Genomic DNA, 12,393 nt, shown 5'->3' on the forward strand with positions numbered 1-12,393 from the left:
GAAGATGGCTATGGGGAAGCTTCATGGGAACATGTGAAAGGTATTTATTCCCGATAATGCACATGGGGAGATGTGCATCACAGTCAGGTGTTTAATCCTGGGTCATAGGTTCTGCAGGACTGAGTGGAGGCTGAGCAGGGTTGTGGTCAGGTACTGCTAATCTGACTTGTGCCCGGTAGGGTTGCCACCTTTTCAAATGCCAACAGTGGGACATGTTTTGTACAAACATCAGAGTTTGCAAGACAAAACATACCCACAGCCAGTACATAGGACAGAACTTCACTGTTTTGCCTACATAAATGCTTATTCTTTTAGCACTTTAGTTGCTTATTCTGTTTCTTATAACATTTAGGTGTTTCAGAAACAGAATAACTGTTACATGCAACTATTACATTAAATATAGGAAATATCTTTGTCCTAATATTTCAGGACATTTGCCATTTTCCCGATTTTTATGCAGGACACAACTGGCCAAGGAGGGACTGTCCCTCGCAAAGTGGGGCAGGTGGTAGCCCTAGTGCCCGGATGTCAACGAGGGAGGACATCGTGTTATGCCACAAAGTCTAATCTTGAGAACAGACACTTATCCCATGAGGGATGTCCAAAAATTGTAAACGATGGACCCCATTCAGCTGGCTATTCAAAAATGTGGTAGGGTTATGTATGCTATGGGATACCTAGTTTGCAAGCCTGAGACTGCCTAGGTGCAACTGCCTACTAGATGTGGGTAGGGGTCACTATGTGCAGATATGGCTGCGCCAAGCTAGCAGCCCGTGTATGGGTGGTTTTGGTGGACGTTCAGCAGGGGGGGGGGTGTGCTGTGGAGGGGATGATGGGTATTCAATTATGTATCCAGGTGTGTTGGGGTTGGATAGCTTGGTTCAGGCCAGACCATTATGTGGGTGTGAGCCGGTAACATTTCTGTACATGTGTATCGCACATTTTAATGTTCATATGTTTGTGGGATTATGTTCTGCAGTATGGCCTGCCAGGTTGTATTGCGGATGTGGATGTTTGTTCTTTGGTTTCCTTTCTAATTCACCCACTGCTCCCTCGTACACCTCCAGTTCACCTATTGTGCATCAGATCCAGTCTCTGCTTGGCGAATTATTACATTACCCATCACCCCCCCACCCCCATATTCCACACACACCATCCATCCCTTCTCTGGTTGATGGCCCATGGCACAGACAACAGAACACACTGCATACTCTACATATCTCTGGTACCAATCTGGTTGTGAGGACAACCCTGGTATATTTGGTCTTCCACATGCTGTACTTCACGCACATAGGTACATGCAAATACCTATCTTTCATGACATGGTAGGTAGACCTGGGTAATACCCATTCATCTTTGGGCCATCCAGACAGGGACGACCTGGACCATGAATGGGCAGATACTGAGTGAATGCTCTGACCATTGGTAGGGTTGCCACCTTTTCAGATGGCCAAAGTGGGACATCTTCGGGACACACATCAGATTTTACAGGCCGACACATGACCACAGTCAGTACAAAGGAGAGTACTTTACTTATATGCCTAAGTGACAGCTTATTCTTTTAGTGGTTTAGTTGCTTATTCTGTTTTTTTGTGACATTTAGGTAGTTTAGATACAGAATTAACTATTTTATGGAACTGTTACATAAAATATGGGACATAATTATGTCCTACAATCGCAGGACATTTAACATGTTTAATAGTTTTGGTAAGGACACAACCGCCCAGAGAGGGACTGTCCCTCACAAAGTGGGACAGGTGGTAACCCTAACCACTGGGCTAGGCTTAGCAAAGGGCAGTGGTGCGCTAACATGCTGCATTTCGCTTCCACTTGGTATAACAATCAACACTACAATGGAATACAGGCACGGGGATTTAAATGTCATTTGTTCGAGGGACGGGGACTCAATATTCAGCTAAGTACCTTTGTGTTTACTTTTTATTTTGTTGTTCGCAAAACTGTCTTGTATGCTTTGCATACATTTCAGTATCCATGGACACTGACAGGAGTGATTATTATTAGAGGCAGGCTGTTCTAGTCAGCATTTTAAGATGCACGTCTGCAGCCAACATGTTCACGCCTCTGTGCAGTGCTTAGACACGCTCCCTGCACTTGCACACATTTCCTATGCACATGGACGTTGTGGCAGTGCACCTTCATTAATATGCATGTGGTGCTGCTGCACCATCTCTGCGCAGCACGGTCGGCGCAAGGCTAACACCGTCCTTGCGCCAAGCTTCATGAATCCCGGGGAGTGTTTATTCTCTTATTTTATCTTTAATAAAAATACTGGGGAAAAAAAAAGAATATGGTAAAGCATTAATTATCTGAAACTGTTAATATGGGTTTGAAGTAAAACATTAGAGCATCTAAGATTCATAGATAATTAGAATATTGCTCAGTGTAAATTAGCATGAGTAGCAGTAATATGCAAGGGGGGGGGTGATTCAGTGAAAAAGCTTGCATGGTCATCCAAGGGGCAAAACAGTAAGGCATCAGCTCACGCTAATGAGTGTGTAAAGTCATGGAAATGAGACTCCACCTGTAAATGAGTCAAATGGTGCATGCATGTTAATACACCCATAATGGTAGACTGATTCAGAAACATATACAATGGGTATGCTGTAGTTTGGCAGAGACTCATGAAGTATGTCAGGGGAACAATTCTTGGATTAGCAGCAGCTATTGTTAAAAACACGTGTTAATGACTATCAGTGGAACCAATTCCTTTAATGTTGCACTTCATGGCCATCTGCAGTAGTGTATGCAGTACAGAGACTATCTGACATACTGCCATCTGAGTGATCAGCAGATTGTGGACCATTTACATGTAGACAAGGAGTCTATAAGATGATCTTGTCAAATTGTGTCACCAACAAATGGAATTGAGAAGGACGTATGATATGTCCATTCCTGTGAGTAAGAAGGTATGTTTAGCTTTTATCATCCTTTGTTATAGAGACTTCCAGTGACCTACTAGGGACGTGTTAAGGATAATACAAGTGTCAGCCTCACAAATCCTTAAGCAGTTCCTCAGTATTATGGTACATCATGTGGAGTAACATGCTTGGTTTTCAATGACTATTGTGGAGAGGATCAATACCATGCGGGCATTTTTCAACATAGCCCAGTTCTCTGAGGTTCCGGGAGTCATAAATTTCAGACACATATTGCCTTTAATACCACACCTGGTCAAGAGAGATTGCACTACATGAACAGGAAGGGCTTCCACTCTCTTATCTGCTATGTGATTTGTAACACTCAAGGCATTATTTGTAATGTGCCCATGCAACACCTAGGAAATTTCCATGAGCCTCACATCTGGCACATGTCTGACATATGCCAGTGGTTTCTGTGATGGAATTCCTCAGTGTCATCTAGATGGTAAGTGTACACATAGGGTAGACAGGCATTTTAGCACATACACCATCTAAGCTGGGAACAGGCTCCCATCAGCAACATTTAGACGATACATACACATGATGAAATTCATAATATAGTGCAGCAGATGTTTGGTTTACTCAAGAGATACTTCAGTTACCGAGACATGTTAGGAGGGGTAATGCAACACAGTTTTGAAATGTGTAGCAAGACTTCAATAGTGTGTTCTACACTGCATAACATGGCACTGCACAAACATTTGGTGCAGTCAAAGAATATCTTGGCAAGACCTTTCACATGAGTAGCATCAGCAATAGAAGGGCAGGGTGGAAAGTCAGGTTAGGAACATGCAGCAGCAGTACCATTGCCAAAGTAAAGATGGGTGCAGAACATTGCTGCACCGGAAAAAGGTTGTGTCTAATCACAGCATCTTCCTCATTATGGCAGGTGTTCACATCTCAGAGGTGCTACACATTTTAGATGTTGTGTGAAATGGGAACACAGGTAGAACCTGTGATGAGCTCTTAGATACAAGCTGCTGTACTTGTGCCAAACATGTGTGAGATGCAACTATGTTGAAATAAACTGTTCAGGTGAACAAACATTGAATGTGCAAGATGCAACAATGTTGCGCTAAATTGTGCACATGAACAAACATTGATTTTGCCATACAAGCTTGCCTTCCTTGTATTGTATATCATGCTTCTCACTGTCCCTATTGTAGCACTGCTCTAGACATCAGGCAGTCAAGTGCTGCTTCTCCTGTTAGCACTATGCTTCTCTTTAGTTGTGCGGTCCCTTGGTTTACCTGCCAATGCTATACAATGCCTAACACGTCTGATTAGCTAAGCTGCTCTTTGTGTAGTGAGCCCCTCAAAAATTAGTGCTGTGCAGGTATGCAGCACTTGTCTATGAATTACAGCTTGTGTGACTATGTGATTGAGCAGTTCTACAGTCTTAATAAACTGTGTGCAGTATGAGGACGCATTAGTCATAAGAGCATGATAAAACAATTGTAAAATATATTTGAATATAAATGCACATTTCTTTTTATTTTTCTTTCCATAAAGGGTTATTTATACTGAAAGACAGTTAATCTGAGCTGTTTATATAATGCAGTATATGGTGAAGCCACAATCATATTAAAGGTTCAGTGTCTAAACTGAGCTAGCCAGCTGCATGGCATAGAGGAATAAATCTTTGCCTGTGTCATAGGTGACACAAGTTTGATGCCTGTAGGAGCTGGCCTGGGAGGATTAGAGTGAGCAGCCACTGCTGGTTCACCCATCTTGGGGGGGGGCAACTTGTCCTGCCTCAAAGAGTGATAGCAGGTGGTAGTACCTAGTGCTATGCAGTGGAGATTCAGACAGCTTAGTCTGCACATTCATGGTGCTTAGCACCAGTAAACTAGTCAAGGGGAAGCCAGTGTGAAGTGGCACACTCCCCTTAGGGTTCTGCAATAGTGGGCCTGGCAGTGCCACTGAGGGGAAGGGGTGCTCCCGATGGTGAAAGGGTAGGCCACCTCAGGACTAGCAAGCTGGTCTGCTCCCTACCATGTGACTCTAGCTGGGGAATGGAGAGTTGATTGGGACTCCTGGGTGGAAATGAATGAGCTGTATGGGTCTCACCCCACTTCAGAGGGCATGGCAACCATAGCATCAGACCAAATGGGCTGATTGGGTGTTTATAATATAGCCACTGGACAAGAGCAATAAATAATTAAATTGTACTGACACAGTGATACAATATTGACTGTCTGTCCAAGCAAATTGTATTGAATCAATAAAACAAGAACATTCTACATGAAGCAGTTCATGTGTGATAGACTTGTTATTGTATTGATTTGCAGGTACACTACAGAAGAGGAGGGAGGAGGAACATTCTATATGAAGCAGTTCATGTATGTCATAGACTTGTTATTGTATTGATTTACAGGTACACTACAGAAGAGGAGGGAGGAGGAACATTCTATATGAAGCAGTTCATGTATGTCATAGACTTGTTATTGTATTGATTTACAGGTACACTACAGAAGAGGAGGGAGGAGGAACATTCTATATGAAGCAGTTCATGTATGTCATAGACTTGTTATTGTATTGATTTACAGGTACACTACAGAAGAGGAGGGAGGAGGAACATTCTATATGAAGTAGTTCATGTATGTCATAGACTTGTTATTGTATTGATTTGCAGGTACACTACAGAAGAGGAGGGAGGAGGAACATTCTATATGAAGCAGTTCATGTATGTCATAGACTTGTTATTGTATTGATTTACAGGTACACTACAGAAGAGGAGGGAGGAGGAACATTCTGTATGAAGCAGTTCATGTATGTCATAGACTTGTTATTGTATTGATTTACAGGTACACTACAGAAGAGGAGGGAGGAGGAACATTCCATATGAAGCAGTTCATCTATGCTCATAGACTTGATATTGTATTGATTTGCAGGTACACTACAGAAGAGGAGGGAGAATTATGATTGTGCAATTATTTTAGTATGTGGGGCATTGCATAACGTTAGCCTTGTGAGTACAGTAATGTTAAGCTGAATGAGAGGAATTGCTAAAGCTGAGTAGAGAAGTAAAGCAGAAGTTTATTAAACCTTCCTTTTTGTTTACATGCGTTGAGGAGTTTGTTCAGTCATTGTACATTTGTGTTTATTATTTCTAAATAAGTATATGTTGATTTATACAACAACATACTTGACATTTCCATGAGATAATATATAGTGATTTGTCTCAGCTGTGACCAGATGTGAAGGCTTATCATACTGGGAAATAAATGATCAAGAAATCCTTAATCCAGCTGATATTTCATTCTGTCTTGGATACTTAGAGCAGAGACAGTATATGGCACTTTTTAACACAGAATATCTGATCACTATTGTTCATCACTTTGCAGCTAATGCTTCATTTTTGGCATATCCCTCTCTACTTTTTGTAAGAGGACAGAGTTGAGATGAGAATAAGGTATTGGCATTATTTAATAATATTGAGTGGAGATAGGGTTTCTGAAAGTATCAGCATACTTTGGATAGATGAAGTTATTGTATTTATTTTTATTTTATTTTACATTTGATAACCTTGAAAGTCCACTGGACACAGGTCCTTTTCAGTGGAGGCCCAGGGAGAAAAGCTCCACAAATAACATAACAATTGACATAATAGTGTATTACAGTATACAAATTATTTTAGAAAACATACATCAATAATACATAATTTGAAAGAAACAAATACAACTCTCAAAAGAGAAGTTAGGAAGGATTTAAAGTTATTTGCAAAGTTAGAATTTAGATTAGTTTCAGTATTTGTAGTTGGAGCAGAGTCAGTGATGTTTCTAGTGATTTGTTTTGTTTCCTTCCCTAATAGTTTAGAATTGAAAGAGTTGAGTATATGCTTCTGCTTTAGATATATTGACTTTGCTCGATTAGTTGAAATTCTAAGTCTGCTTTTGATGTGTGATTTATACTTGGTGCAGTTTAGTATAAGAATGGATTTGCTTCCTATTGTGCCAGGCACTGTGTCTCACCTTCATCTTATGGTTAATGTCACCAGTAAACCAAGGCACATCTGGCCTCTGAGTCTTCTATGAGTAGCAGGGACAAGGGAGTTTTGGATGTCTGCGAATATGGAAAGGAAGGGTGACAGGGCTGATGAAAGCTCTGTGATAGAAAATACAAGAGACCAATCTATAGCATCAGGAATGCCATTAAGGTTGTTTAGTTTGTACACTGGGAATGATTTACCAGTGACTATTTGTAGGGGAGCATGGAGGTTTTAAATTACTGTGTCAAGACTGGCCAGTGGTAGATAAAGTAATTTGGAAGGACAGCAAGGTTAGTACATTTGTAGCTAATGTTAGTAATTATTAGATCGGGAACACTGCCACTTTTTTGTTGAATGATTAGGAGTGGTGGGCATACCTCTCAATCTCTCAGTGCAAGAATTCTGGACAAAACCAGAAATAACAGGGGGACAAAGGCACAGAATCAGGGTCAAATGTGAAATATACTGCTCTTATACACTTAGCTGCTAGAATAACAAGTTTTGCATTAACATAATTTTGTGAAAGAAATGAAGTTAGAAACTCAAATGTGTGTTATTATTTAGTGACTGCAATCCTCACTGGTTTGCTATAAAACCATACATTTTATGAGAGACAGACCAAAATATGAGGCACAATCTGGACATTATGCAAAATTCTGAAGAGTTTAGATCTATGCTGGCGGGCAGAGTCACTAAATGATCAAGGCTATATTGTTGAAGAAGTCTGCAAGTGCTCACTTTTTGGTGCAAGTGCATTATGGTATTTTGAGGGATGCCTTTGGGAAAAATGTCTTGAATGGGGCTATGTTCAGCTATCGAAAACAAAAACCCTTGAACGGCTAAATATCATACATAAAACATTGATATGGAACATTACCGAACATGTGTAACTTCGAGTATAAATTCATCAAATGGCCATAGTTGGCCAACAACCAGGAAGTAATGCGATGCATAAGGTAAGTGAAGGAAACTTTTTAAATTTGCCCTATTCCCGACTGTAGTGTGATTTCAGAGTTGGCATATATAGTTAGGGGTGTGGGGAGCATACCCCGCCTGCACAATGGGGTGTGTGTGTGGGGCAAAGCCCCCCACATTTGTTGGTTGCATTTGCTAAGCTGGCCAACTGTGGCCAATCGATGAATTTATTTTTGCAGTTACACATGTTCGTTTATGTTCTGTATCAGTGTTTTACGTACAATATTTAGCTGTTTGACAGTTTGTTTTCCATAGCCGAATACAGAACACTTTTGAATGGTTTGTTGGATTATTGTGAGTGATATAACACACCCTTCACTTTCTGAGACTGCTGTAACCAATTCCTTTTGACAAAGTAACCATACATTGTAGAACTGTTCATGTAAGCTTTTTTTACTATAATAACTGTTTCATAATGATGTTGAGAGTTTGAGTACTTTTACCAAACATCCACTATATGAAACACTATACCTATGAAATAGCAGAATTGCATCAGCGCCTTCTCATAACTCTTGTTTTGTGGCAGTAGATAAGATGTGTGCAATGCTATAGGAAAAGGCAAGTGAATTCTTAGAATGCATGTATACTGAGTGAAAGGAAGAATGTTAATTTGAAGAACTGCTTGATTACAAATTGCACTACATAACTGCATGTATTGTGTTTTCATCTGCTTTGCTTACTGTATACAGTTACATATCTCATAATTAAACCTTTTGATCACCTTCACCATGTAGACTCAGGTCCTTCTCCTGATCTTCCTCCTCATCCCACTGATGCTGCTGAAGTTGCCGGGCATTACTCATACTACGCTTTAGCTCTACCTCCAAACTCAGATTGTCTTCGAAAAGATCTTGCATCCTCTGTCTCTCCATATCTTGTTCCTGTAGTCATATGTGAAATACACATAAAGAAGCGTATACACCAGTGTTATTTTTTTACCATTATGCATATGTATATACGTACCGTGACCTTAAGAAATATGTTTTGAGATCAAATGCATTCAGGAAATCTTTCACTTTTCAAATGTTGTATGGAAAATTAATATAAAAACAGCACAGTGGCATTAATATCCTACAATTTACATATTTAAACTGATTCCCTATCAGAAGTCTGATAGCACATTCTGTTAGCTCTGAATGTGTGAAAAATAAAGTGTGATTTAAAACAGTAAAATAGTGAATTACAATACACACTCTTACACTATACAAGTATTTTTTGTTTTACTCCCTGACATGGGGGGTTGTGCTCCCACACTCCTGTCAATTATAGATGGTTACTTTACCTTGGAAAAGGAGTACACATTTCCAGAACATTCATTTTAAAGAAAAATAAAAGGAAATGTCCCACCATACTATTCCTTCTTCATGTTGACATTATTATGCAGCTCTGTCCTACTGAGGTCAACCCTCCTACACACATTTCTGTAATATGTTGTCTCAGTGTGCCTATATTTGTTATTAAATAAGACAAACTATTAATTGGCTTTAATGACATTGATTTTCATAAACTGTGTGTGGTAATTGTCAGTAAACAGGAATTTACACTTGCCACATTTGTGTGTGTGTGTGTGTGTGTGTGTGTGTGTGTGTGTGTGTGTGTGTGTGTGTATGTGTGTGTGTGTGCGTGTGCGCGTGCGAGTTGTACTGTTAAAATGATCACTGTAGGTACATCTAAAAATGATTCATTCATTTTTAAAATGTAAAAATTCAGTATTGGCATTCAAAAAAAGGAACCTCATTGCATTGCCAGATGACAAAAATATATTCAGCAAAATACTTATAAAAATAATATGTGCAAATTACTGATTTCTATTTTAAAAGGTAATTTCCCCATAGGGAAATAGATTTAACTCTCAGTGATAGGTTTTCAGAGTAATGGTAAACTGCAAAAAGTATAAAGTATATGTTTACCTTTTACTTCAAGGTGATGTGACCTTAGAGTGAAAAATAATTAGGCTGTAGGGATGGGGGGATGAAACCTTCACTTTAGAGAGAGTATTTTTTCAGTCATTTTCATTTTTCTTCCATCAATTGTGATTCAATTATGTGCTGTTCAGAATTTTGAAAATGTATATACCAGTGTGTAAATGAGAGGGAGGGTAGAGGAATGGTGAGGATGCAGGGAGTAGAGTTGGTAAAGGTGGACGAGTTTAAGTACTTGGGATCAACAGTTCAGAGTAATGGTGAATGTGGAAGAGAGGTGAAGAAGAGAGTACAGGCAGGGTGGAATGGGTGGAGAAGAGTGTCAGGAGTGATTTGTGACAGACGGGTATCAGTAAGAGTGAAAGGGAAGGTTTACAAGAGTGTAGTGAGACCAGCTATGTTATATGGGTTGGAGACAGTGGCATTGATAAAAGGAGTCAGAGCTGGATGTGGCAGAGTTAAAGATGTTAAGATTTGCAATCGGTGTGACTAGGATGGATAGGATTAGGAATCAGTATATTAGAGGGTCAGCTCATGTTGGACAGTTTGGAGACAAAGCAAGAGAGACGAGATTGCGTTGGTTTGGACATGTGCTGAGGAGGGATGATGGGTATATTGGGAAAAAGATGCTAAGGATGGAGCTGCCAGGTAAGAGGAATAGAGGAAGGCCTAAGATAAGGTTTATGGACGTGGTGAGAGAGGACATGCAGGCGGTTGGTGTGACAGAGCAAGATGCAGAGGATAGGAAGAAATGGAAAGAGATGATCCGCTGTGGCGACCCCTAACGGGAAAAGCCGAAAGAGAATGATGATGATATACCAGTACGACTTGCAAACTCATGAATGTCTGGGGATAACTGAAAATTGACATTATGCGGTCATGTAAATCAGCCTTACTACTTAGCATGCCCCAAGTCTGCTGCGTGGTGAATCTTAGCATGACAATTACATAGCCCTACAGTACCTAGCAACAACTAAGGTGGTGTTACTGTATTTGTGTTTAACCATCTATCAATGCTGCATAGCTCTTAATGAACATATCTGCATAAGATGATAACAGCAAAGAAAATAAATAAATCTGCTTGTAAACACCACACCATACCAAATAAGAATAACTCTTTCCCTTTTATAATACAGGAGGGCAAGTCAATCCAAAATACACAATTCATTCAGTGTACCTCTAACCTTGTATATATTATTACAGATATTCCTTACTCAAGCCTAGGCAGTGGAACAAGAGATCATTCCTAGTGGCTCTAAGCAGTGAAACTATGTCACCCATTACTCTCATATTGGGGAAAGTGATGTTTTGTTTTTCAAGCCACTGTTCACAGGAGAAATCAAAGATATGCATTTTTTTCATTATCCCTAAACCTGTTCAATCTTATAACATCTGGAAGGGGATCATATCAGGTCCATTTAATTCAACACAGACCTTATAAAGCTTGTATAGCTCACCTACTTTACAGCATAGAGGGCTAGGCCACCCCACTGGACTAGTAAGCTGGTCTGCTACCCACCACCTGACTGTCACTATAGGTGGATAAGGAATGCCAACACAGATAATAAAACCAAGTTCTCAAGTAAGACATCGAAACCAGGAGCCAGCAAGAATAAAATGAATGTACAGTTACTGCAAAGCAGAGGGAGTCCATGATGTCAAAGTCCACACTTTATTAAAACAAAGTAGATACAAGCGCTTTTGTCTCTGTCAGTTCAGAGACTTTATCAAGATACAAGCACAAAACAGGAAACACCCCATATATAACCCTAACCTAATTAACAAATTAACAAGTCATCACACAGTTACTTTCCTTTTCTCTTACCTTTCAAGTGCCTTTAATTTCAAAAAGCAAGCCAGAGAAAACATATCATTTAATTCTGGACAAACGGTTGCATTCATTCTAAGCTGCCAGAATGGTTTTTCAAGTGTATTAATTTTCTTTTATATGAATGTTTTTTTAACTTATTTCATTTTATTAGTATCTATGTATTTATTCTTGGGAAATTTTTAGCCTTTTGTGTGTGTGTATATATATATATATATATATATATATATATATATATATATATATATATATATATATATATTTATGTATGGTTTTCATAACCTATTTATCTTGGACCTGCTTTGAGACTTACCCCGGGATTCATGAACCTTGCGCCAGGTGCCAGCATAGCGTCGGCGTTATAACGCCAAATATGGCTGCTTAGCGATTCAGGTATGAATGAATTCCACGTGCACTACCGGCGCGCGGACCGTCCGCCCGGCGTAGGTATGCAAAACACACTGTGTGCGGTATTGCACCATGCAAATGAGGGCAAATAGTGATCCACGAAGTGGCGCAGGCGTAAGCGTAGACGGCAATGTAAACCAAAAAAAACGGTTTACATTTACCCAAACATACCGGAGGAGTAACGGAAGGCTGTCAAAGTCAGGTATCATATAGGTGCAATATGCCAATGTGGAAAGGCACCGAGAATGTCCAAAGAAAATATGCACAAAATGTAAAAATGACATAAATGGCACGTATGTAGAAAGAACAGCAGACCCGTTATTTCAACAA

At 39.8% G+C, this 12,393-nt stretch overlaps 1 protein-coding gene across 1 annotated transcript in view; it reads right to left on the reverse strand.

Annotated features, from left to right (window-relative positions):
* The window catches only part of LOC122805298 (girdin-like), a 1,431,879-nt gene that overhangs the window by 456,834 nt on the left and 962,652 nt on the right, over window positions 1-12,393 (reverse strand). The window contains exon 12 of the mRNA XM_044075386.1: window positions 8,627-8,786. Coding sequence (XP_043931321.1) covers window positions 8,627-8,786 — 160 coding nt within the window. The remainder of the gene's footprint in view (window positions 1-8,626; window positions 8,787-12,393) is intronic.

This window comes from Protopterus annectens, chromosome 6.part1, assembly GCF_019279795.1.
Source record: "Protopterus annectens isolate FY-2018-M chromosome 6.part1, PAN1.0, whole genome shotgun sequence".
NCBI lineage: Eukaryota > Metazoa > Chordata > Ceratodontiformes > Protopteridae > Protopterus > Protopterus annectens.